Source organism: Oxyura jamaicensis, chromosome 1 (genome assembly GCF_011077185.1).
Source record: "Oxyura jamaicensis isolate SHBP4307 breed ruddy duck chromosome 1, BPBGC_Ojam_1.0, whole genome shotgun sequence".
In the NCBI taxonomy this organism is placed as follows: Eukaryota; Metazoa; Chordata; class Aves; order Anseriformes; family Anatidae; genus Oxyura; species Oxyura jamaicensis.
Genome location: NC_048893.1, coordinates 95,455,561 through 95,481,287, shown reverse-complemented (window position 1 = coordinate 95,481,287; position 25,727 = coordinate 95,455,561). Strand labels below are relative to the sequence as shown.

The 25,727-nt window shown below is 53.9% G+C and overlaps 1 protein-coding gene across 3 annotated transcripts in view; it reads right to left on the bottom strand.

Annotated features, from left to right (window-relative positions):
- The window catches only part of IGSF3 (immunoglobulin superfamily member 3), an 85,421-nt gene that overhangs the window by 7,305 nt on the left and 52,389 nt on the right, over positions 1 to 25,727 (bottom strand). For 2 of the 3 annotated variants that reach the window (XM_035315281.1, XM_035315279.1), the window contains exons 3-7: positions 24,245 to 24,655; positions 22,802 to 23,191; positions 20,739 to 21,140; positions 15,774 to 16,178; positions 1,422 to 1,832 (exon numbers count right to left, since the gene is read on the bottom strand). In XM_035315281.1, coding sequence (XP_035171172.1) covers positions 1,422 to 1,832; positions 15,774 to 16,178; positions 20,739 to 21,140; positions 22,802 to 23,191; positions 24,245 to 24,655 — 2,019 coding nt within the window. The remainder of the gene's footprint in view (positions 1 to 1,421; positions 1,833 to 15,773; positions 16,179 to 20,738; positions 21,141 to 22,801; positions 23,192 to 24,244; positions 24,656 to 25,727) is intronic. The other variant, XM_035315280.1, reaches the window with a different exon arrangement.

The window sequence follows — 25,727 nt, the reverse complement described above, 5'->3', positions numbered from 1 at the left end:
GGAAGACAAAAAAAAAAAAGCGAGGAAAAGAAAATGGGACTGGCGGTTTTGAGGGCCTTCTGAAAATCTCAGGCTAGCAACCGACAAGGCTGCATTTGGCACAGGGAACTGGGAACCCCATGTCTCCTCATAGGACCAGGGGGATCCTAAGTGCACAAACACATCGTGAAGGGAAGTCACACGTGAAGCTTTTCTCATTCTCCCCTTGGGGCAGGGCACCAGCCTGGTCACACCCCAACCCGTAAGCTCTCCTGCAGTGGAAAAAGGGGAAAAAAAAAACAAGGCAGAGAAGGGACAGCTGGTTATAGGGAACCACTACTGCAAAACGAGAAGTGGCACAAGGGCAAAGTCACACACGGTGTTTTGCTGCGTTGGGAATGCCCCTGGTTTTTGCTCAATAATTTCATTGATACTCAGGGGGTGATTGCAATCAGCTCTTTTAAGTGAAATGACGTGTGGTACACTCCTAATTCCTTCACAACCTCTTTCTAGGGGCACAGCGTGGACTTCCCTGGTATGGCCACACGAGTAAACGACAGGCACCGTACTTCCCGGTGAGAGGTGGGTGATGTGAAGGAGGGGGCAAATCGCAGCTCCCCCCTCCCTGACTGCCCCACAGCCAGCTTGGGGATCTGCAGGCGGAAACAAGCAGCTGGGACTGGCTGTGAGCTGTGCGCTCTGGCCTGCTGCACTCCCTGCACAACCAGGTGAATTTATTCGCCAGAATTAGGCACCGGGAGCAAGCAGGGGCTTCCTTGTGAAGTACTGATGTTCTGCAGCAGCAGCATGCACGGGGTGCAGGCTGCTCTCAGGGACGGTGGGCTGCTCCCCAGCTTCTGGTGGCCACCTTCAGCTTCTCCAGCAGCCCGTCTTTACCAGAGATGTCCTCTGCCACGGAATCCACCAGCAGAGCAGATTTCTCCTTTCCTGGCAGCCAGCTCCCCACCTCATTACACTGATTACTCACATCTCATGTGCACAGCGCAAAGGGAAAAGAGACAAGGCTCCCCACGCCTGCCAGGATACAGATGCAGAGTAAAATTAAACCATGTGCAAAACATAAAAATGCTCTCCCAGGCAGGCATACACCAGCTCTCCCTCATTAGGTTGCTAGTTGACACACTTTCTACGTGATGCTCTTGAGGATAAAGAAACCTGGCTCATTACAGCGGCCCTCCAGACAGAGGGGCACAGGCAGGGAGCCTCAGATGGACACCAACCAGGGTAGGTAGAGGAGGGTCACACTGAAGGAGGGGAAACCTCCCCCTGTGCAGGGACGTGCAGGAACGAGGATGCAAGGAGGGGGCAACAAGGCTGTAGTAGAAAGAAGAGCAGAGGATCCCTGCTGCGCCAGCAGGAGATGTGCACAAGAGCCTGCACTAAAAGGCCCCAGAGGACCCCACCAGCACGGCAGACGCTACCTGGCTGCTTGACGGTGACCTCGGTCCTCCCCGACACCTCCTCTGCCAGCTTGTACCAGGCGTGGTTGGGGCTGAGCAGCCACTCCTCCACGTGGCAGTAGTAGCTGCCGCTGTCGCGGACCTCAGCCCGCTGGACCGTCAGGCTGAAGAGCCCGCCCGACGCCGAGCGCTCGAACTGCAGCCGGCCCCGCAGCCCCTCCTCCTCCGCGTAGGTGCCGTACTCGAAGGCCGAGCTGTGGGTGGTCTTCAGGATGAGCTTGCCGTCCGCGTCCGAGGGCTTGTGGACGTACCACAGCACGGCGAAGTGCGAGTCGGGGCTGGTCTGGGATTTCACAGAGCAGTTGAGCGGGATGGGGCGGTTCTCCACCAGGGTGATGCTCCGCTTCGACTTGCTCACCTGCAGCTTGGTCACTGCCAGGGAGGAACGGAGGAAGGTGAGAAGAGGTGGGTCACAGACATGGAAAAGAAACTCACCTGTTTGGGGGAGGACCAGAGAGCTCTCCCTCTGCTGCCCACACGGCTGCTCTTGCCTTACAATGAACCTTCAGGACAAAAGCATTTAGATGATCTCCTACTAAACCTTCTCTCCTTTTTCACCTCCCCTCTTCTCCTGAATCTTCCCTCCTGGTCCCTCAGCGAGGCACCTGCTTTTTCCATTTCTTAATTTCGCTGTGGTCTAGAGCACCAAACCTAGCGTGAAGGCTATACCTCAGTTTCAGAAGTCTACAAATTCAGTTTCCCTGTCACTTCAGCTGCAACCGCCCTTTAGACACGAGTGCTTTTTCCTTAGTGAAATCACACAGCTTGCAGCGTGTACCAATGGGCTTTCGACCAGTTCCACAGAAAACCATTTCCAGACAGAGTGAATTAAATGAGACCCTACTGCTGTCACACCCCGGTGTAACACGCAACCCACAGACATGCAATAGTTAGGGGAGCAGTCAAGGGCATGGCTGGAAAAGAAGAATCCCGCTGGAGAGGACCAGCAGGAAACAAGCTCCGCTCCAGCAGCCAGGTGCTCTGGCTCCAGGGCCACCGAGGACTGCAGCACCTGGGAGAAGCCACGGCCACGCCACTGCTCTCGGCTTCCCAAGCGTGACTGCAGCTCCTGCATGGGCAGCTGAGCGGTCACGCAGTGTTGAGGATGACATTAGCTCTTGTTCCTGCGGGGAGAGGCAGACACTGGTCCCCAATTTCTCCTTCTCCGCAGGAGCAGGAGGTAGAGCCCTCCCCTACGTGCTCAGGCTGTGCCTGATGCGGCGAGCCCTGACCCACGGCACTGACACTTGCAGAGGATGTGAAGCGCCCTCGTGTGACACTTGCGCTGGAGGCTCCAGACCCTCCTGTCCCAACCTCTCCAAGCTCCCCTGCCACCTCACATGTCTGCTTCCCCCTGAAAGGGAGCTTCTGGGCGAAGATCTTCTGTGTACAATTTGCAAACCTCCTAACGGAACCTACCGAGCGCCCTGGGCACCAGAGGCACGACAGAAGCGTGGTGCTACAGGCATGAAAGACTGAAACCTGCCAGGGGAGCCGTGCAGATCCGCACCCTGGAAACCCAGCCCACGCATCCTCTGCTCGCGAGGAAGCGGCGCTGCCTCCTCTCTCCAGCACGGCGAGGGCTCCTCGCTTTGTGTTGCGCCTTACTTCCAGTGTCCCTTGGGCGCCAGGGTCTCGGATGCCTGCCGGCACCAGCGATGCGTGAGGGAGCTAATGGGCGCAGGCAAACAACATCAAATGGAAGGGAGAAACTCCCCCGACAGTGACACTTTCTGCTCCAGCACAGCATCAGAGGTAGGCATCCTGGTAATGCATTAGAAGTTCCCCTGGAGCCCCCGTTGCCCGTGGCTTTAATCAGTATGCTAATAAAGCCTGGATGGCTGCGTTACGGGTACGGCACAGACAGCGGAGTGAGGGAAGGAGGGAAACAGTCCCTTGTTCTTCCTCTCTGGGGGACCTCAACTTAATGGGGAGATTTAGCATCATGCTGTTGTATTTCTGCTGCACCCCTGCCCCCCAGACACACTCCATCCCCTTTGTTTCACCCCAGGACAGCAGCCTCTGCTGCTGCACGCACGCTCATCCCACCTCCCTGGCTAGGAAAGGTTATTTCAAGCATTAATCAATCTTCTGAGTCCCCGAGAGATGAGCCAATAAAGGGGAAGGTGATTCTCAGCAGTTTCCTTCCTCCCCCCAGCCCCTTTTCCAAACAGTTTATTTTTAATTGGTACTGGATTATTTTCTGCAACCGTTCCTAAGGAAACCTCTGTTACTATAGCAACGGTGTAGGTTGGGCCGGTGGCCCTGTACTATTGGAATGCAGCGTACACACACGCTGCGTGCGCCGGGGTCGCTCCGCACCCACACGCGCGCGGTCGGGGCGTGCACGGACGGGAGGGAGCTGCGGGGACCGCGCTCTTCCCACCTCGCAGCACCACCGGGAGAGGGAAACAAGGATGTTTTTATATGGGGGTGAGGGCGATGGGGAAGAACTCTTCCCAACTCTGTCAAAGACGAGATCCTAAATTCCGCGCTCGCGCCCCAGCCCCCAAAGTCTTCCTGCAGGCAGCGTCTGGGAACGTGCGGTACCACCACGTCCCCGCACGCCCAGGGTCCCCCACACCCCGACGAGATGATCGCTGCTGCAGCTGCTCCCGCCGGGTCAGCAGGCCCCGCGGGGAACTACAGGTCCTCCTTTTACCAGACTGCACGTGCTTGCACAGATCCATGACACCGCGTGGAGCTTTGCCTAGATTCGAGTTATCAGTTGTGCATAATGACACCCCTGCCAACGTGCCTCTCATCTAACGTGACTCATTTTCCTAACTGAGACATTCCACAGGAGATGCAAGTGCAGGTTCGGTACCCCCACGGCACCACGCAGGACCTCCCCAGCCTTTTCCTATCTGCGAACGCCAAATGATTTCCCAGCCAGGTGCCACATCCCACACAGCGAGCGTGCACCTGCCAGTGCCTGCCTGCCTCTTCCTCGTTCCCTTCCGCAGATCCTTTAGGAGCAGCTCACTGCTTTCGCAGGCCACAGGCTGCAAACCGCTGGCTCAGAACCGCCGCGGCACACGGGTTGCAGGAAGCTCCGCGGGGCTGCTGACACTTCTGCTATCCCATGGGAGCGGAGGAGGGGGCACCACCAGCCACCATTCACAGGTATGCTCGACTGGCACTCAGGAATGGATTCAAAAGAAAAAGATGATTCTGAAGTTAGTGGGCCAGGGCGATGGTACAATGCAACACCACAAAACCCAGCTCTTTCTTTCACCCTGATGGTTAAGACCTCTCCGACGTAAGGCGCGTCTCACCACGCTCCGTGTGACTTGCCAGGTCATGTTTAAAGACGCCTGCATGACACGGAAATTACTGCAGTTGCTGGTGCATGAGCGGGACTGCAAGAAGACTGACATCCCAGGCACTCAGCCAGCCAAAACTTGCCCTCCTGACACAGGGAAACTCCCTTTCCTGGCTCGGGGACGTGTCTGGGCCTCCACCTGCGGAGCTGATGCAGCCTGCCCCATGGCTGTGGTGCGCCAGGGCAGGGCTGCTCCAGCGCTGCCGAGCAGCAGAGGCGGTGGGTGCAGCCACAGGAGCAGGCAGGGTTACACGGCGGCTTCTGCTGCACTGGCAGGAGGCTGATGTTCTCTTAACAGCTTCCCAAACATCTGCGTGGAGAGGAAAACAGGTGCATGCGTCGAGGTGAAGTTACCGTGCCTATCGTCTGCAAGCCATAATCCTTTGCCACGATGTCTCCCGGCTCCCCGGAGGGTGCCAGTAAAGAGGATATCCTACCGTGACGTGCTGTAATTGGCCCTGCTGGTAAGGCTCCCAATTTACACTGGCAACAGGTCATGGTTACAACCCTCCTATTTTTCTTAAACCAGCCCCGTCTCCTCGCCCAGCCATACGACCTGGCTGAAGAACACGCACGTACTGATTTCTGCAACCTTGCTGGTGCTGAAGACATCAGCTCTCCGATGGCATGGCGAAATAAACGTTCTCCGGCACCAGTGCAGGCATCCCACTGTGTCTGCTGGACGAACAACGGGAGGCTAAACGGGTGATGCCTCACGCTGGAGCCCAGCCAGTTGCAGGGACATCACTTCCCTGCTTGTGTGGAGAGGCTGGCAAAGGCATGAGGTGTCCGCAGCACATCCGTACACTCACTAGACGTCTCACTTCACGCAGTGTCCTCCGGCATCACAGTCTCCCTGCACTAACTCCCTATTAATTTGCAGGGACAGGCATTGCCTCGGGATACCTGGTCCTGAAAGCTTACACCTGTGGGCTGGGGGGGGCCGACCTGGCCCACCTGAGAACCACTGCAGGCTACGACATGGCCAGGTACTCCGCAGGCCGGTATGTATGGACGGGGTCTTTTACACACCACGAAGCAGACAGGCAGTCTCCTCAGGCCAGGTATTTGATAAGCACGGTTACACAAATGTTAGGGGGGAAGGGACACGAGTCAGCAGCAAAGGAGGGCAGAAGCAGCGGCTCGATTTGCAGCTCTTCTGCTGACTCCCTGCAGCAGTAAAGCCGCTTGGCTCCCTTGTCTCTGCTCCCTGATCATCAGGCTGGGGTTACAACACTCACCTTTATTAAAGCACTTTGCAATCTGTGCCTTAAGATGCTCTGATAAAAAGGTGCTCTCAGACTTCTTACATCATCTTCCCTTGGTGTCAAGAAAATGTAAGAGCAGCCCTTCGGTAAGGGTTCACTTCCCACATGGAACCGCGATTACCAAGTTATGGGAACGGCAGTACTCAGTTGTAGCTGAAGATGGCCTCCCAATAAACCCCCCCCAAAGCCCAACGTGCCCCCCTGTTGTGTAGGAGGAGGGGGCTGCCAGCTAGGGGACGACTGAACTCTGCACGCCCCTAGGAAGCTGCCATGGGGCAGAAGGGGTGGGCACAAAGACAGCCAGAAGCAGACCACGGAGCCCCTGGGGAGCCCCGTCACGGGTACAGGGAGGTGGCGTGGGCTGCTGCCGTGTCCCACTTTGGAGACCGACACCCCCTGGGGAGCGCTCCTCCAGAAGACGTGCTCTCCTGGAGAGACCCGGTGAAGTATTACACAGCTTTCCCAGGGACTGCCCTACTTGTCAAAGCCTCCGCTGGGATCTCGCTATCTCGAGGTGAGGGAGGTGGGGACAGGAGAAACGGGGACACCGCAGCGCGAGCCCACGCACGGTTTGACACCAGGGATGGTGCCTAACAGGTCCATGAGGAGAGACCCATTTCCACGACCCGAGACGATGCTTACGCACAGGACCTGCATCTCTGCCCGACACCCTCGGCTTCAGACACCCCTCAGCTGTGAGGGCACCGTCCGGGCTTTTGGCACAGCTCAGCTGACGCCCCAGCCCTGCAGCCACAACGGCCGCGCACCCTCAGGTGCCTCGTCATTTCCCCGAAAGCACCCAGTGACCTAATTCCTGTTTGCCTCGGCTTCAAGAGACGTGTATGCAGGTCACTGCTCTGCCGCAGGCTGAGACATGTGTGAACGCTCAGCACCTCTGCTGCCTCCTCCATACAACGTGGATCAAGAGCCTCCTCCGCAAGTGTTGCAAGGACACGCGCGCTAATGACGGTCGGGAGCAGAGCAAGCACAAACCGGCCTCCTGACTCAGCGCGATGAGGGACGGATGCCTTGAATTTCCCTGGAAAAGGAGCATACATAAGAGAGAGACGTGGGAACTGGAAGGGGTGGCCCTTTCCTCTGGTCCCTCTCTTCTCCGCAAGGCGTTCACAGGAGGGAGGAGGATGAGAGGCTCCGAGGAGGAGCTTGCTCAACGGCCTTAAGCGTCGCGCAGAAATCACCGCAAAGTGAAGACAAAAGACTTGGAGCGCCAGCACGGCCTCCCCAGGGAGGCCAGGAACATGGCAGCACAGCTCCCGACTCCTGTTATTCTCTTTTAATAGAACACAATCCCTACTGAAACTGGATTAGCGAGGTTGCAAATTGCATTAGCCAACATGGGCCGCTGCTGGTGCAACAGGAGCAGGAGAATGGGAAATAGCATTAGACTTTGCCTGCCATTATTACTGCCATTATTAACTTGTCACTTTACTGTAGTGTTCCTATAACAATGAATTATTGCCTGCAAACAGGCTGACATGATCGAATTACTGGGAGAGCAGCTCTATGGAAAGGAGAGACAACGTTAACCCTTTCTGGAGGAACGTTTGGGTGCTGCCCCCTCCCAGGCAGGCAGATACAAAAGCCAAGGCTGGGACTTCGAACACCACACTGCCATTTTCCTCTTGCGCTCTGCTAGTTTCAGAGCAATGCCAGAAGTTTCTGCAGTCCCCGAGTGGCCCAGGTTCTGGATTCAGGTGCTCTGGGACGCACATAGAAACCAAAGCAGAAATGTGTGTGTCTGCAACGGAGAGGGAGAGCCACAGCTGGAGCTCACCTACCTTCGCATCTGGAGGTGGCTGTGCCGTGTCACGCTTGCGGAGCAGCTAACAAACTACCAGGTAACAAAGCGATCGGTGCCTTGATGGAGCATGCATACGTGACCTAGAAAGTCTCTTTAAAACCCAGGAGCCGTAGCCCTGCAAGCATAAATGGAGCAGGCCATGGAGGGATGGAGAAGGCTGGGAAGCCAGCAGCTCCGAGGTGTGGCCATGGCTAACCCAGGGACCACCAGCTGGGACACGGCCGCTGGCCTGCCTGAGCCTGGGGCAAGACCCCGACCCAACAGCTTCCCCGAGAAACCAAGGCTCCCTGAAGGACAGCAGGGACTCGGGGACAACTTACCTTGAAGAAATAGAAACAAACACAAAGATGCCTCAAACGAAAACGCCCCGCAACCCTAGAATCAGAAACCTTCCTGTCAAACCCTGAAATAAATGTAAAAGTTCTGCAGGAGAAGCAGGGGGAGGGAGTAAAAACTCCCAGCATGAGTTGTGCCTGCTGTCAGAGAACAATATACGGCTCACTGATCACTTGTAAATTAAAATATGGAGATAGGATCACTGGAAGATAAATTCAGTACCAAGCCACAGCCGCCGAGGATAAGGAAAGAAGAAAATAACACATGGAGATATTTAATCAATCCTTCATCAGAAAGATTTCAAACAAAAGAGTGCTACGTCAATTAGGAAAAAAAGTAATTAAATGTACCCAAAGAGCAAGCTACAACACACATGGCAGCACCACACAAATTCCCCTGTCATTCTGGAGTCTGGCTGTTAAAGGCAAAACCTCCTCACAGGGTGTCAGAAAGATGCTTGAGAAGTTTGCAGAGGTGCATGCTAAGTGTAGAGCTGCTCCCCGTCACCGTGATCAGGGTTTGTCTTTTTGGTGCTCACTATATTTACCCGTGTAGATTGAGAGGCCACCGCTGAAAAGCTGGCTGCCATGCACAGCGAGACGAGGTGCCGAGGGTGGTATGAAATGCTGTTTTCGTGCCAACCAGACATCAAGCCCCCCAGGCAGACCTCCCCTGGGATCGTGAGGTCTTTTGGACACTGCCTGCGCCAGCGCTGCTAGCCCCAAGCTGTCAGTGCTGCCCTCTGCAAATATACAGTCCCCTGGGGAGGGCCCAGCTGAACCCATCCAAGAGCTCCCTCACCTTTAACTATTTCTTTTCACCGCGTTCATTTTCTGTGGGGGGATCGCAGCAAGGCTGATGCTAGCACAAGGAACAGGACAGGACCATGCAGCCAGCAGTAACAGCCGGGGCTGAGGATCACCTCCCCCTGCACAACCAAGTGCTAGATCAGCTCCACCTGCCTTCTGAGACCCAAACTCATGGTTCATGGGTTCATGACGCTGCTGCCTCCGTGAGCTAACCGGAGAACCCATCTTCCCATCAGGGGAAATTCTGGAAAAACACCTGTAAAGAAATTGCCCATAAATGTTCTGCTGGCATTAGCTCCACAAGGTAAAACTGCCAGTGGAATAAACGGATAGCATTGTTTTACTGAAGTTGCTTCCTTTACACGGGGATTGCTGCACCACTTGGCTATGCAGGCAGCTGCCATGTCAAAGAGAAAAGCTGCCGGGAAGCCTCCGGCTGTGTACCACCAGCAGAAGACACCCCCGGCCCAACAGCTGAACCAACACTCACAAAGCCCAAAGGCAGGGGATTTATAGTAACTGGGGCTGGGCCACCTCTGGCTGCTCAGCAACGCCCTTCTCAGCTTTAGAGGCAGGCAACGTCCAAGTACTGCTCACTGCAGACTATTTTAGTCCAAGGAGAGCGAAGAGGGAACCAAGGAGAAGCTAAAGAGTGTGGGGAGAAAACGTTTGAAACAACATCGAAGGAGCTGTGAGTGCGAACAGGCTGATATTCTGCTTCTGGATACGCATGCTGCAAGTGGGAGCAGCAGACCACTCACAAGGTATCGAGGAGAGAAACAGAGACTGCACATTCTGCATACAGCCCGGGTCTCCTGACATCGTGTGGGGGCTGAGAAGCAAAATTCCCTGCAGTAAGACCAACGGGTGCACACACAGCAGGCTGAGCGGGGTTAGGGGCAGAGGTGGAGGAAGCAAACCCACATGTGCCAAGCGGGGAAGAAAAAGGGGACCAGGTGGGTCGCTACTGCAGGTCTGTGCAAAGGCACAGCGCCGGGTCACGCACCACTGAAGCCCCCTCCTTCTGCCTGCTCAGCGTGCTGGAAGCAGACAGGGAAGAGCAGCAGCTCTGGGGCAGAACAGCAGGTCTCACCCGTGGGTGATGGAGGGGAAGGAGCGAGTCTCTGAGCACCCAGGGGAGAGGAGGCTGCTCTGTGCAGCAGTCGCGGCTGGTGATGAGCAGCCTCCTGTCCCTGCTGAGCGCTTCTTGAACTCCTTCATCACTCAAGCAAGAGCACAGCTATATGCCAGATGGAGCAGAAGGCTTTAAAGCAGGGAAGCAGTGCTGTTCTGCAGAGCAAAGCCACCCTGAGATCACACAAGCAGCAAACTTGAGATAAGTTTCCAGACTTCACTTGTGTAAGGAAGTTTCCAGCTCATTACCTTTCCTTGTTTAACTATATTGTTAGTTGCTCCCAGCAGCTAGAAGTGTCGGGTTTTGAAGAATGCACCTCGCAGCCCTTGCAGAGGCTCATTTGAGCCTCCACTGAAGAGTCTGGGAGAGGTCGGTACCACGCTGGCCACCCATGGTACGTAGGGCATCTTCCACACCCAACCAGAAGGGGATTCCTCACACACAGATGACATTAGTAAGAAATGAGAAGGGAGAAAGGCAGTAACAGCATTATCTGATTTTCATTTGTTAGGGAAAGCCTCCCCTTAAACTCCTCCACAAGCAATTGTCTTGGCAATTGCTTGAAAATCAGTCCTCTCCCAGCACGGAGCGAGCCATAAGGCAGCCCATTTTTCCAATTCTCCCCTGCCTCTTCCTCTCCTCGTCCTCCCAGCATCCCAGTAAGCGCAGTCACAACCATCACTTGCTTGGCTGCTCACCACATCTTCGGAGGGAAGGAGGAGCAGGACACCGAGCAGTCTTTCTACAACTGCTGGTGACAGCTCGGACCATGAGGTGAAGGTCCTCCACCTCTTCTCTCCCATCCTTAGGTTTTCCAGGCTGCTGTCGGTGGCCAGGGTGATTTCTCAAGGGGACCAGGAGAGAGACAGCCCTGCACCCACCTGAGCGCAGGATTTCTGGGGCAGCAAAGCTCTGGCTCACCCCGCTCTCAAAGTTCAGGCACAAGCATCCCCCTTCTCCGAGGCCAGCCAAGGAGCTTGCACCCTCCCCCTCCACGACAGTTTCAACTTGACAGCTCCTAATAAACCAAACTTTACGGAGCAGCCCCTGGAGAGCCCCTGGAAGCTAATTAATGCTCTAATGAAGAGCCTGACGGTCTTGTTTGCTTGACGGTTCCCAGGTCAATCAATCTGCTGTAGCCCGGCTTGTGAAAAAGCAGCGAGGAGCCTGGCACCCCTGGCGTCTGCTTGGTTATCATCCCCCTCCACCCCTCCCCGTCCCTCCTCCCATGTTCATTACTGTCAGAAACCCAGGAGCAGGAGGGCAGATTTATGGAGGTGATTGCAGCCTCTCCCCGTGTGCCCGCTTCAGGATTAGTCACGACAGGGCCGGCGGAGGGCTGACGCCAGGAGGGAGGGAGGGGAAGGGCGGGAGAAGATGGGAAGAAGACATCAACTTGCGGGCACAGGGGTGGCAGCGCATTTATCAGAGGCTGATGGTCTGCGGGCAGCTTGCAGTTTGGGGGTGGAAAGGGCCGTGTTGGGCTCTCTAATGGGGACGGGGGACGTGAGCAATCCCAGATCTGATGCCGCCCCGGAGCCAGCTCCCCGCGAAGGTGCAGCGCTCGGACCCCTCAAAGCTCTGCCGAAATCGCCCCGTGCTCACGCTGCAGGGGAGAGCCGAGTGCAGGAATGCACACGAGGACAATGTCAATTTGCTACAGCAGCACAAATCTGCTCGAGCCTTCTTGCCAAAAGAGACATATTCCGATGTCCTAGCCTGCCCAGACCGCAGCACAGCCCCCCCGCCACGTACTGTGCCGCCAGAGACTGTCTGCTGCCCTTGTCTGGGTCCCGCAGACCGCGGGGACGCGTGCTGCTCGCAAACAGCCCGCCCCGTCTCAGCTGCTCCGTCCCTGGAAACTCGGCAGGGAGAACCGAGACCCACGGAGCAGCCACGAACAAGGCCAGCCTGCCAGCCCTCGGGTCCCCCTTGTCCCCTGCACACCTACCACTGGCCTCTCCTGACCTCCACAGGACACAAATCTCAACACCTTCAGGCTCACCGGGGTTCAAAGGGAACCGCCTGCACCTCGTCCTCCCCTAACACCAGAGGGGTGGGAGAGTGCCAGGGAGGCACCGTGCCTGTCCCCTCCAAGAGGAAAGGGATGGTGAACCCCAGGGGAAGCCCCAGCTTTGGGGGCTGAAGGATGCAGGTGGGATGCAGGCTTCACCCCTGCACTTGGGGCTCGCTCCAAGCTCGGCCCGTGCTCCCATGTGTGGTCTCCTGCCAGTTTTGGCTTCAGGGAAGCAGCTGGCACGAATTCAGCCTACTTTTATTGTTCCTCCCCTCTGCTGCAACATGAGCTCACCGAGAAAGGAACAACAGGCAGCTCGAGAGCTGGAAGGAGAGCACTGCCTTGGAAGGACACGAAACAGCCACAGGCAATCTAGCCAGTCGCCAGCCTGGTCCCTGATGCTGCCCGACAGATCCCCAGAGCTGGCTGCCTACTCCAGTGTGAAGAAGCTCAAACCCAGCACTCACCCTCGAGCAGTGCAGGTCTCTGCCCCTCCGAAGCACACACGAGGTGCCTGGGGCATCGTGCTTGTGCACAGCCCTCCCTCTGCTCTGCAACCCGCCGTGCGCCAGGCTGCTTGACACCTAGGAGCAGGAATTAAGAGGGAGAAACACCGGCGTGCCAGGTACCGCTGCTGCTGCTCAAGGCTTTTCATGCATCACCAAGGGATGACCCCAAGCCCTCCTGATGCCTCATTTCTCTGCAAGCTCTCCCATGTACAGACCGCATCCTTTATAGGGCTTTTCCTCATGCTGCCGGTCCGTATAACAGCTTCATGCCCAAGGGACTAGGAACTTCACATTCAAAGGTCAAATCTAGCTCCAGATGTCATGCAGGACACTCCTGCCATCCCACCTCCAGACCTTCAGTTCTGAGCTGGGTTCGTGCTGCAACTACCTGCCCCATTCACTTCCTCCTTCCGAGATATATTTCTCAAATCCTGCTAGTTTCTTCCTGGGAATAAGAAAGGACTGAAGTGTTTTAAGCTGCTGGCGTTTCCTCAGCATTACCTGTTGGCCAACTGAAAAGCAGCACACAAAATTATGTTGCCTCCATGTTAACACGTGATTCAGAACCAACGCTGCCACTTCTGCAGCTACCACCCGGCATGCATGACAACTGCAAACCCTTCCCACCACACGAGTGCCAAGAAGAGACAGCCGAAGTGTTGAAACAGCAAACTGACACACCAAGAGAAGCTCTGGCACCTAGTCCCTCGAGGATGCGGGATTTCACGAAGCGAAGAGATTAATGAAGCAATCAGGCAGCCGGTGCTTTACCTTTCTCACCTTAACACACTTTAAAGGCTGACATATATCGATTGCCACTTCTGCACCTGGAATCTGTCAAACAGAAAGGTCACTCTGACAAATAGGGAGCGGGGGTCTTAAGGGAAAACTAGAATCCCAACCTTAACTCACAGTTTGGGAAAACATGCTAGCTCAGTTTGCCAAAAGACTTCCAGACTTGCCTTCTTCATTGCACAGCCCTTAGTGGATCTGGAGGGGAGACCACTCACCCCAAACCCACTGGTGTATGGGGTAAGGCACGCACCTGGGGCGAGTGACAAAGGAAAACAGACCCCAGGAATACGGACGGCATCCTGTAGCAGCCTCAAGTTAGGTCAGGTTAAGGTGACTTATGGAGCCACAGACCCGGACTGTGACAGCACTCTCAGGTGCTCAATTATTCACAGGTCCCAAACGACCCCTTTCGAAGAAGCCCTGGGTAGTAATCTGAAAACCAGCATCTGCTTTGTCAGCACAGGTCTGCCCGTGGGGACGTTAGGACATCCATTTGGAGGTGACCGAGGAAGGTGTTTCCCACATCATCCTGGGCCTTGTTTGGAGACGATCCAGCCAAGGACCCGGTGATGACACAACCCTCTGCAGCTTGCAAAACCAGCGAGAACCGCAGCAGACGCTGGCACGACTGCCAGCACCACGTTCATGGAGAACTTAAACCACCAGCTCTTAGAGGCTGCCTGGGGCATGGAAACCAAACACTGAGTGCAACAGCAATGCTGGGGACGCTCTGAGGGGGAGGGTCAGAAAGGAGCCCCCCTCTTCTCTTCCATCCCCTTGTGGGCCATAAAACCACAAACATTACGCAAGGCTCATTGGACTGACAGCTAAGATTTGTGTAGCAAGTAGTTTGCTGAGCAGCAGGGAGATAGGGAGAGGTAAAAAACACAGAGACCTAGATCACTTGTTCTGTTAAGGCATCACTTGATGGTTACTGCTCCACTAAAGAAGAACCGGCTGCCAGAACATGGCTTAAATGTCCTCCTGGCCACACTGAACTGTGACTCAGAGGCTCTCTTCTGGAAGGTACTACCAAGGATTTCTCTTTCTCTCTGTCTCACACACAAACGCATGCACAGAAATATGCCATGAAGAAGCATATTACTCCAGGGACCATCTCCAGTCACTGCTGTTTCCTAGGGAAATAAGCTAAAATGATGAACATCACCAACGTGACCTTGCAAGCAGTAAAACATGTATTACAAGGCAGGGTAATCAAGACAAATGGAGAAGATTAACCTGGAGATGATGGCAAGGAAGGAGGAAGGGAGGGAAGAAAGAGGGCAAGAAAGCTCACGAGGGAGCTAACAGCATCCCCTGACTTTTCCAAAGGGTTGAAGAAGGTGGAGGAGAGTATGGAAAGGGCCACAGGGGGGAAAAATACAATCCCTAAGCAAGAAGGGAGACCCTAGGGAGGCATCCCTCTGCACAGAAACAGGAGGGCAGGACTGACAGTGCTGTGAGCCAAGAGCCCTGAAGGTGCTAAAAGCCCCACTTCAAACACGAACTCTAGCCCTGAGGCTGAGATAGCAATAAACCATTCAGCTCAGTGGCGGCCAGCAGCTGCCTTGACCACACATCTTAGCAGCCTTCATGAAGAACAGGAGGCACCAGCAAAAAGTCATCATCAACAAAACCTACAGAAGGTGCCCAACTCTCTCCACTGGCTGTTACAGGGAACATAAGCACTTCATAGGTTTTCTGACTCTCCCCGCCAAACCAGCTCTCTGTTGCCTAGATGTTGCACACTGTGAGTGGGCACCCATGGGCACCAAGTGGGGACTTCCAGCTGGAAAGTGCTCAGTTTCTAGTGGGGATGAAAATCAGGCTCTTTAATCACTAGCTGCTTTTGAAGATGTCTCCAACCGAGCAAGAGATGCAGCCAGTCACTCGATAAGAGCTGTAGCACAACACCTGTGGTGGGTATGCACGTAGAGGCATTGGCGGAAGCACCACTCTTCTCTTTGATCTTGCCCCTCTCCTCTCTTAGAGCAGACTCTCAGAGAGACTCTCAGAGAGAGTCCGCTCTGATGAATGGAGGCAGCATCCTGAAAGCCATTTCCATTTCACAGGAACAGCCCAGAAACCGGACCAAGCCTCAGTCACCTCACCTCCCAGAAGAAAACCCTGTGAACAGTTTCAAGTCCCACCCAAGACATTCACAAGTGTGAGACGTCAGTTGCAGCCACAAGAGCAGTCCTTCCTCTGGAGAGACCACCACAACATTGACACGCAGACCATCCCCATGACACACCTCCCAGACCCTGGTACACACTTACTTAAGACTCCACACTTACCCGGCCGCAGGACCCTGATCTCCAGCAGGTTGGATATCCTGTCTGCCAGCCGTGTCCAGCTGCTATTGTAGTTCTTCCTCCAGAGCTCAGCCACACACTGGTACTTTCCGGCCTCCGTGTCACTTGCTCGGCTGATGCTCAGGCGCACGTTGTTGCTGGACTCAGCCTTCTCGATGGCAGTGCGGGTCCGGAAGCCCATATACCTGTCACCCCACTGGACCCCGCCGTCACGCGTGAAGGTGACCAGGTCGTGAAACTCGGTGCTGCCCGCCGGCTGGAAACGCCATGTCACTGACACTGGGACCCAGGATGGGTAGTGTGGCTTGATGATGCATTGGAGGTCGAAAGACTCATTGTAGGTCACCCCAGGGGTGCGGGAAATAGCTGTGACAGCAAAACCAGCCTCTACAAAAAAGAGAGAGAGAGTTTTAAAGAGTATGGCTTGATTCTGCATGAACAAGCATGACCACTTGTAGATGCCATGATTCACAACCACCTCTTGGCCAAGGGATCCTTCCTCCCTGTTCTCCCATCTAAGTCTGTAGCTGGTCACGGCAGGTGAGGGAAAGATGGGGAAAATGAGAAGAAAAAGTTTTCTTCCGTGCTTTGGAGAGTTGGCAGAAGTTATGTAATCCAAGAATAGAAGCAATTTATAACAGAGAGAAGGTGGTTGCTTCTATTCTTCACACAGCATCTCTTGTTCTCTTACAGATCATAGCTATATACAATTAGCCTCACATCTGCACAACTCCACAAGCTAGTCAACACATCTTTACTTTTCTAACCCCAATACTTTGTAGGTTTAGGGGAGTTTAAAACCAGCAAACTATTAACAGTTTAAAGATAACAAAGATAACGTATTCCCAGTTGACTGGTTTACATTCTGGGTCAAGGAATTTCCATTGCTCATTTGTTCTGAGCTAGAGAGATTTTTTTTTTTTTTTTAACTGTTATGATTACTTCAGTGAAGCCTGTAGATATAGCAGGGACCTTGTTTTCCACCATCAACACCTCCAAGAAACATTTACTTTCTGGAGGTCTCTGCTGGGTGTCCAGGTGGGCTTGGTGCTCTCCTTCTTCCCGCTGCTGTAGGGCTTTTGCTGAAGCCCCATGGGTGGAGACCCCACCAGAAACAGGAATGTCTTCTTGATCAGCATGGATCTGCCACAGGGTTGAAATTACAGCTTGGGGGATGAGCTGAGAGCTTACTGCAACCCACAGAGCTGCTGCCGTGGGCCAGACCAGCAACAATGTGGACATCACCATATCTGCACACCTCTAGTAAGTGCCTTCACAGCCCCAATCACTCATGGCGTTGCTCTTGGATGTGTAATTACTGAGAAAAGAGGTCAGTCTTTGGGATTAAAGCCCCTTGCAACATGTTCAGTGGTTACACCAGAGAGGAGAGAGAGGCTGAGAAGGCAGAACTGCCATGTCTCATCCCCATGTAAGCCATTACCTTCAGACACCGCAGCAGCTCTGGCCTTAGAAAGCCACCTTAACTTTACCAAGATCAGCTGACTCTGTACAGTTTAATCTCCAGTTTTGCTAGGCAAGGAAACTTAAAGTTCTCTCCTCTTGACTGCCATGTAAAAATCAAATCTGTTTCTCAGGTCCTCAGCAAACATGCTCATGACATTAAGGTTAACATACAAAATCCCCTCTTAGAATCACAGAATATCATGAGTTAGAAGGGAGCCACAAGGATCAATGAGTCCAACTCCTGGCTCCACACAGGACCACGCAAAAATGAAACCCTGTGTCTGAGAGCATTGTCTAAACCCTTCTTGAACTCCGGCAGGCTTGGTGCCATAGCTGCTTCCCTGAGGAGCCTGTCCCAGTGCCCGACCACCCTCTGGGTGCAGAACCTTTCCCTAACCCCCAGCCTGACCCTCCCCTGTCCCAGCTCCATGCCGTGCCCTCGGGTCCTGTCGCTGTCCCCAGAGAGCAGAGCTCAGCACCTGCCCCTCCGCTCCCCTCGTGAGGGAGCTGCAGGCCGCCATGAGGCCTCCCCTCAGCCTGCTCTGCTCTGGGCTGAGCAATGCGAGGGACCTCAGCCGCTCCTCATATGCCTTGTCCTCTAGGCCCTTCACCATCTTTGTAGCCCTCCTTTGGACACTCTAATAGTTTTATGCCTTTATTACATTGTGGCACCCAAAACTGCACGCTTCACTCAAGGTGAGGCCACGCCAGAACAGAGCAGAGAGGGACAATCCCTTCCCTCGACCAGCTAGCAATGTCGTGCCTGATGCACCCCAAGGTATGGCTGACTCTCCTGGCTGCCAGGGCACACTTCTGACTCCTATTCAACTTGTTGTCAACAAGAACGCCCAGATCCCTTTCCACAGGGCTGCTCTCCAGCCCCTTGTCCCCCAGTCTGTACATATATTTAGGATTGCCCCTTCCCAGGTGCAGGATCTGGCACTTTCTCTTGTTAAACTTCATGCACTTGGTGGTTGCCCAGCCCTCTAATTTGTTAAGATCTCTCTGCAAGGCCTCTCTACCCTCAAGGGAGTCAACAGCTTCTCCCAGTTTAGTGATGGCCACAAACTTACTTAGTATACCTTTAAGTCCTACATCCAAGTCATTTATGAAAACATTGAAGAGAACTGGCCCTCAAATGGAGCTCTGGTGAACCCCACTAGTGACTGGCCGCCAGCCTGCTGTAACCCCATTTACTATAAGCCTTTGAGCTCAACCCATCAGCCAACCGTTCACCCATCACATTATGTATTTGTCTAGCTGTATGCTGGATATTTTGTCCAGAAGGATACTGTGAGAAACAGCATGGAAAGCTTTGCTGAAATCCAAAAAGATGACATCAACTGGCTTCCCTCAGTCAGCTAGGTGGGTAACCTTGTCATAAAAGGAAATTAAGTTCATTAAACAGAACTTTCCCGTAATGAAGCCAAGCTGGCTGTGACCAATGACTGCATTGTCTTTCAGGTGCTTTTCTGTAATTCCCAGAATAATCTTCTCCATAATTTTACCAGGGAATTCATACAAAAGGAGAGCGTCAACACATGTGAGTGGGCACATTTTGTGCAAGACCTCCCCACGTAGCAGAACCTTCCCCACATAGCAGAACCCCCTCACCCAGCCTGCCCTCCTCTACCCACAGATTTCAGAGTGCCTGCCCCTTCCCTCCCATCTGCCAGGGATTAAAATCCCTGCTGGGCACTTGAGATCCTCAGAAGTTCAGGGACATCTGGTCTCATCTGACAGCACATCTCTCTTCTGGCTGTTGCTTCACAACCACAGTGTCGATAGATTTATGGGTTTGAACATTATCTGTGCTGGTTCAGCTAAAGAGTTTTTTACCCTGCCAGACTGGCAAACGATTAGACCTTAACTTGAAATGTGAGTGTCACTAAATTTACTGCTATTTTTTTACTAGCACTTTCTGTAGCAATAAACCTCTCTTGCTCTTTCTTAGCACCTTCCAATTCTAGTTTCTCAAGACATTTCAAAAGCATTAATCTGAACAAAAAATATCAGATTCAGCAGCAAGAAAACAATATTTGATATTTTCATCACTAAATATTACTGAGCTACTGCAGCTTTGTTAGTTACAGAAAGAGGACTTTGGAACTTCTTAGGACTTGACAGAATATGACAGTCAGAAATTTCTCTGGGACAAGGGACAGAGGTGGGGGGACAATTACCTTCAGATCCCATCTTCTGGAACTGCTGATCAATTTCCAGTATCTTAAATTTCAGCAAGAGTAAAAGCGATGCATTTTAAAATCTCATCACTTCATCTACCACTGTACTCCCTGTTCCATCCCAACAAACTTCCACAAGTTGCAAAGTAAAGAGAATGGCCAACACATGGACTTACAAGAGTCCAAATGCCACTGACCTTAAGACAAAGACGCTGTTGAAACCAGCCGACAATCTGCCTTGAGTTATTTACAAACTAACGACCCTACCTGCTTTTGAAACATATAGAGCAATGGTTTCTAGCTCTAGACAGAACAGCCTCTGAAAGAAGGTCAAAAGTGAAGGGGAGGAAAGGGAAAAAAAAGCAAGATTTTAATCAGAATACGATATGACTTTAAAGTCTGGTCTCTCAAACATCTTGCCAAATCTTAAGATTAATACTATGGAGAACCCAAAAAAAAAAATCTATCTTGACTTTTGAATAGCATGCACTAATTGTTTATAGCTCTAGCATTCTGCAAATCAGGGACCTTGCAGGAATATTCATCAGTTCTTCGGTCTCCTGCAGAAAACTTTGGGAACCTGTCCAGGGCTTAATATAGCAAGGCCTGAGTGAGACCCAAGTAATTCACGATCTATGCAAAATCTCTAATGCCCTACCTGCCCTCTCCTAAATTCATGTCATTTTGCTGTGTTTGAACCAGAGGAGCTATTTGGCAGAGCAGAGTACCAGCCGCAACAATCACGGCCTCTAGTTTGGCTCAGTCCCGGGTCAGCTGTTCAGGGCCTCTCAGCAGAGGCAGTGAGGACCAGTCCTGATCCACAGCTCCTGAGGACTTCTGATGCTGTTGGAGGTGCTCATGATTTCTGGTGGCTGAGCCAATAGATGCCCTGTGTTTCACTCTCCCAGTCTGGTGAGCTGAGACGAGGTTTGCCCAGAGCATGCAAGGAGGCTTTGACTCCCACTGGCCATTGATGGAGCACCACCACCTCGCTTCCCACAGCCCAGGCTGTTGGGACATGATGCCCTCTTTCAGTGGGCATCACGACACTGGCAGTCTCTCTCCTTGGCTCTCATCAACCATCCCCTGCTTTGCTCCTGCCACAGCCACCCCTCAGATTTTGCCCTCAAATGCAACTGGGCACGCAGACATTTTGCACCAACCTTCGCAGGAGCTGCAGGCGGGCTGCTGATGCCTCCATTTCACTGGCAAGCACAGAGTGCTGAGAGCAGCCCCAGGTATTTGCAGGTGACCTCCTGGATTGACCCAGGCTCGTGGGGCGCATAGCTTGAGTACTCACCCAGAGGAGTGATGGACACTGGGGTACCAGCATGCCGCTCCCCAACCATCTGCCACTCCCCATCCAGTGTCCGCGTCCACTCGGCCACCCGGCACTCGTAGTGGCCCTCGTCTGCCCTGATGCTGTTGAAGATCTCCAGGGTGAAGGAGCCGGGCCGGACCTGCTCCATCTGGATGCCCCCGTAGCTGCTGCGCTCGGCGTACGACGGGCCGGGCTGCAGGGTGCCATCCCGATCCAGACGCACGATTTCGCTGCGCCGGTTCTGCTTGTCCACCAGCTGCCAGGCGACAGAGAGGCGGCTTTGGGGCCCCACGCCTGAGCGCACATTGCAGCCAAAGCGCAGGCTCTCCCCCTCCAAGACACTGCTGGCGTTGTTGATAATCTCCAAGGAGATGCTGGTCTCTAAGGAGAGAAACGCACACACACAGGGGAGATGATACACACTCGGCACTTCTCAGTCTGCAAGGACGCTGCTGGCCAGAGAGGTGTTTTACCAGGTGCAGGAAACTGCCCACGCATTTGGGTCCAGGCACGTCTTAATTTCACGCGTGACCACATCCAAAAACAGTCTGTGGGCAGCGAGCTGCTCCTGGTGCCTTGCACACTCAAAGCAGGTGTCGGCCAAAGCTGGGAAAAATCTCTGCCTATGGCTCAGGAGGCATTGCCGCGTCTTCTGTTCGCAGGTCCAGGCTGGGGTCTCAGCAAAGCTTGAGGGAATTTGTGTTGCTACAATATGCACCACATGCAACCGGCTCTGCCAGAAAAAAAAAAAGCTTCCAGCTCCCTGGGCTTTTCAATTCGTGTCAATCTGATTACCATCTTGCCACGTCCATTTCTGCAACACCTTTTGGGAGAAGCTTTCGCAAACTCCCATCGCTCTCAACACTAGAGGTAGCTACCAGTGTTTGGCAACACCAAAACAAAATAGTTATCCTGAGCTTCCCAGAGATGTTACGGCTCATTTTTCAGAGATACTGAGTGCTGGTTACTCCTGCCGCCTTCCGTCGGAGTTATGGACACTTAGCACCCTTGAAAAATCACGCTTGTTCCTAGAGCTGGTGATTTATGAAACCTCAGGAATGAAATCTGCCTGAAAGGTGGCGTTGCCTAGAAGTATTGCATTTTAGACAATTGTCCAGTGCAAGATTTCTAGCTAATTTTCAATGCCAAACAAGTGAGACCAAATATTGGTAAGAGAGGACAGAATTAGAATTGCTTTTGGAGAAATGAGGAGGAAAAAAAAAGCTTGAGGAAAGGGCTGTATTTCCCTACAAGCCTAAGAGACAGGAGACAAACGCTGCACAAAATCCTCTGTCAGCTTCCCATCTGCTTGGTCAAACCCTGCAGCTAGGGTAACCTGGGCAACACTTGCCTGGTTCACCATGCTGCGGCTACCTGAGTTTGAGAGAGCAAAACAAAGGAGGAATGTTGACCCTCTTCTCTCACCCTGCTTTTCATGTATTTATCACATTAGTCTGATAAACACAAAAGGCACTCAGGCGAGCCTCTGGCAGGGCTGTTTTCACCAGGGTTGGCAGACACACAGTGACCACAACAGGGCTCCATGCTGAAGAGCAAACTGGGGCTTGAGGAGCAGGTGAACCTTGGTTTCTCCCAGCGCAGGGAGCAACCCCAGTGCCTTGCACGACAGCTGAACAAGAGCCACAATCTGCAGGAACCCAGAGCAGCTCTTTGGATAAAGCAGGGACAAGCCAGTCTCCCCGTTATGCCTGCTGAATACTTCAGGTTGCCCAGCTTCGTGCAGAGGGTAGAGGTGTGAGGAGCAAGCGAGAGGCTGTCACACAAACCTTCGCCTCAAGACCACAAGGTGGGGACACATTTCCCCAGTCACGAACCCGAGCAGCACAATCCCCCTTGCTCTACTGTCCCCCTTCCCCTCCAAAAGCCTTGCCGCTTGGCATTTCAAGCCTCCACAGCACACAAACTCTTATCTTCCCCATTCCCCTTCCGAAGTCTGATGTGGGCTGGACACACCACAGCCTCACCAGCTAGCTGCCCAGCAGAGCAGTGCCCCAGGACGGAGTGGGCAGGTCTCTACTTACTGAGCGGCAGGACGGTGATGGGGATGTTCTTGGGCCGCTTGCTCTCCTTGTCGATGAAGTCCCCCGTCACAGTCTTCTCCCGCTCGGTCACCCGGCAGTTGTACTTGCCACTGTCCTCGAGGCGGAGGCGGTAGATCTTCAGCACAAAAACGTTGTCGCTTTCTTTGGCTACCTTGAGCTGGCCCAGGGCCTCGCGCTGGGCAAACTCGTTGTTGAGCACCGGCACGGCGTTGGGCCCCAGGCTGGCGATGAGGGAGCTGTTGAAGGCCCAGGAGATGGAGAAGTAGCGGTCAGGGACATTCTGTGCCTCCAGGATGCACCGGAACTCCACTGGCTCGCCCACGATGTACGTCCGCTTCTCCGTCTCCAGCCGGACACTGAACTCCTTATCTGGGGAGAGACAGACCAGCTCACGTCGGCGTGGCAAAGCCCACCTGGAGAGCAGCACACCTCATGCAAGGTGGCTGCAATGGGCCAGACTGCGTGGTCACCACCCCTTGTACACGTGCACCTCCAGGTGGAGGGGCGGGCGGCTTGCTTTGGCTGTAAGAGGCAAAAACTGCAAGGCCTCCCCAGCAAAGTCGCCTTTTCCCCAGCCTTTCCTCCTGGGAGCAGCTCTGCTGTGACACCGGGATCCAGTGGCACCACGGCATGTGAGCTGGAGCCCAGTGCTACTCATCCCAGATTGCTGGGGCCGAAAGGCAGGGCTTTTAGGGATATCAGAGGGGACAAAAGAGCTCATCTGGGTTTTTAGATCCTTAGCAGGAACCTGTGCTGCTGGCTGCGAGAAGGATTTTGACTTGCAAATGGGCCTCAGGCAATACAGAAGTGTTTGCTCAGAGTTTTAAATTTCTGATGTGTCACTCTTATCTCCTGACTTCCCCGAATTCTCATTGCCTGTGCTAACATCAAGTGCATAAGGTGTGTGCCTTAGCTCCCATTTTAGCCCAGATCACTGGCTGTGCCAGACAGCAGGGGCTGCCACCAAGCCCCCTTGGTGGGGTGTGGAAGAAGATACCACCGGTCCAGGTCTCAGCAGTGCCAAGTGAAGAGGACCTAGCCTGGCCCCACCTGGGTAACCAGCAGCGAGAGACCTCCGCAGCCCTCCCAGGAACAGCTGTTTTCCGTGGGTTCACTCCGAGAGGCAACTGGGCTTATCTGAGGAGACCACAAACCCCACCGCGGAGTCAAGAGAGAACCACAGTCAAGTCCCAGCCCAGGCATGGCTTTGCAGGCCTTGCTCCGGCGTTAGGTGTGATGGGACCTAGGGGAGCTCTGCAGCTGGCCTTGCAGACTCATTTGTTTAGATGATGAAAGCTGCGTTGTGCATCACTCCCTGCTTGGGTCAGCACCCAAGCCACCTAACAACACACAGCCCCGTTTTCCACCTCCTCTGCTTCTTCCCACCACCCAGACAAGCAAGGAAAGAGAGGAGACACTGACCGGTGGCTTGCACGTTGACAATGGTGCCCTGAGAGCGCTTGCGGGTCATGGCATACCACGACTTGTCCGGGTCCTGGATCCACTCAGCCGCCTCGCAGTAGAACTCGCCTTGATCTGACGGGTGGAGGTTGTAGATGGTGAGCTTCGAGGTGGTCTCACCCACCTTGTCCAAGCGAACGTCCCCTGTGGCCTGCCGCTGGGCGTAGGCGCCCCCAGCCCGCAGGACGAAATCGCGGCTGAGGGAGATGACCTCCACGGGCGCCTCGCCGCCTCGCTGCCGGTACCAGGCGATGGAGACGTGGCTGTGCTGGGCCGTGCTCTTGGACACCTCGCACTTCAGCTCCAGGGAGTCGCGCTCCACCTTGTGCAGCGTCTGCGGGACTGCGGTCACTCGCAGCGAGTCGGGGATCACTGCAGCGAAGGGGGACGGAAAAACACAGCGTTAGGGTTAGGAACGCCGAAACGCTGACCCAGGAAAGGGGCCACAGCCTGCACACGTTAAAGGAGAGCTGGGGGAAAGGTCTCTTGTTATGGTTGTAATTAATCACGAGGATTAGCAAAGGCCTGCCAGCTCACACCTAGCCCCAAATAAAAAGACTATCACCCCCGGATACCTGCAGTCCATGAGTGACAGCGGAAAAGATCACACAGCTGGATTTACAGTGAACAGCCACTAAAATTAGGATGAAAGAAACCCCTGCATCACCGCAGATTTGCTTAATTTTAGCAAGCATCTCGATTGTAGCAGGAGGTCCCGCTACTAGAAGGCAGGCTTTCTTAAAAAGAGCTATTTATAAATTTTGCTGTCTCAAGAAACATCACATGGAGAGGATACGGCAAGCCTCCTTTCCAAGTCTGCAGACAAGGCAGCGCCAGTGAACCTGTTAATGCCCACGGTTTCACCATGCACCAGCGGAATATAATTAACACATCTCAGCTCAGTTTCATTGACAACACTGGAGGATCTGACAAAATTGGTTATGTTGCCAAAAGCTGCATCTGTTTCATTCAGGCACTGCTACGGAAAGCAATCAGTTGCCCTGAGGACAACCGCTGGCATTATTTATGGCAGAAAATTCAAAGCAGGAGAGAGGAAGAAAAAAGCCACAGGAAGGAGTAAATGAAAGGGATTTTTTTCTCATCCAGCTCAGCCCAGAGCATTTGCTTTGACCAAGCATGCGCTACTCAGGGAATTTACTGTCCCAGCAGGGAAAATACCTGATAAGACTCATTTACAGCCATTGCCCCCATCCCCGCAGCCACGTCAGCTCCTGCCTCCCATCCCCTCATCTTCCTCGCCCAAGCTCCCCATCCCCTGCCCATGGGCAGCAATAGCCTCTGGCCACGCTGTCCCATGCCAGCCAGGAGCTGCCTCGCTTCTCCTCTCCCCTCTTCCCTCTGATTCCAAGCAAGCCTTGGTGATCACAGCCGGCAGCCAAACTCCCCAGCTCACCACGCCTGCACGAGGAGATTTACATTTCTC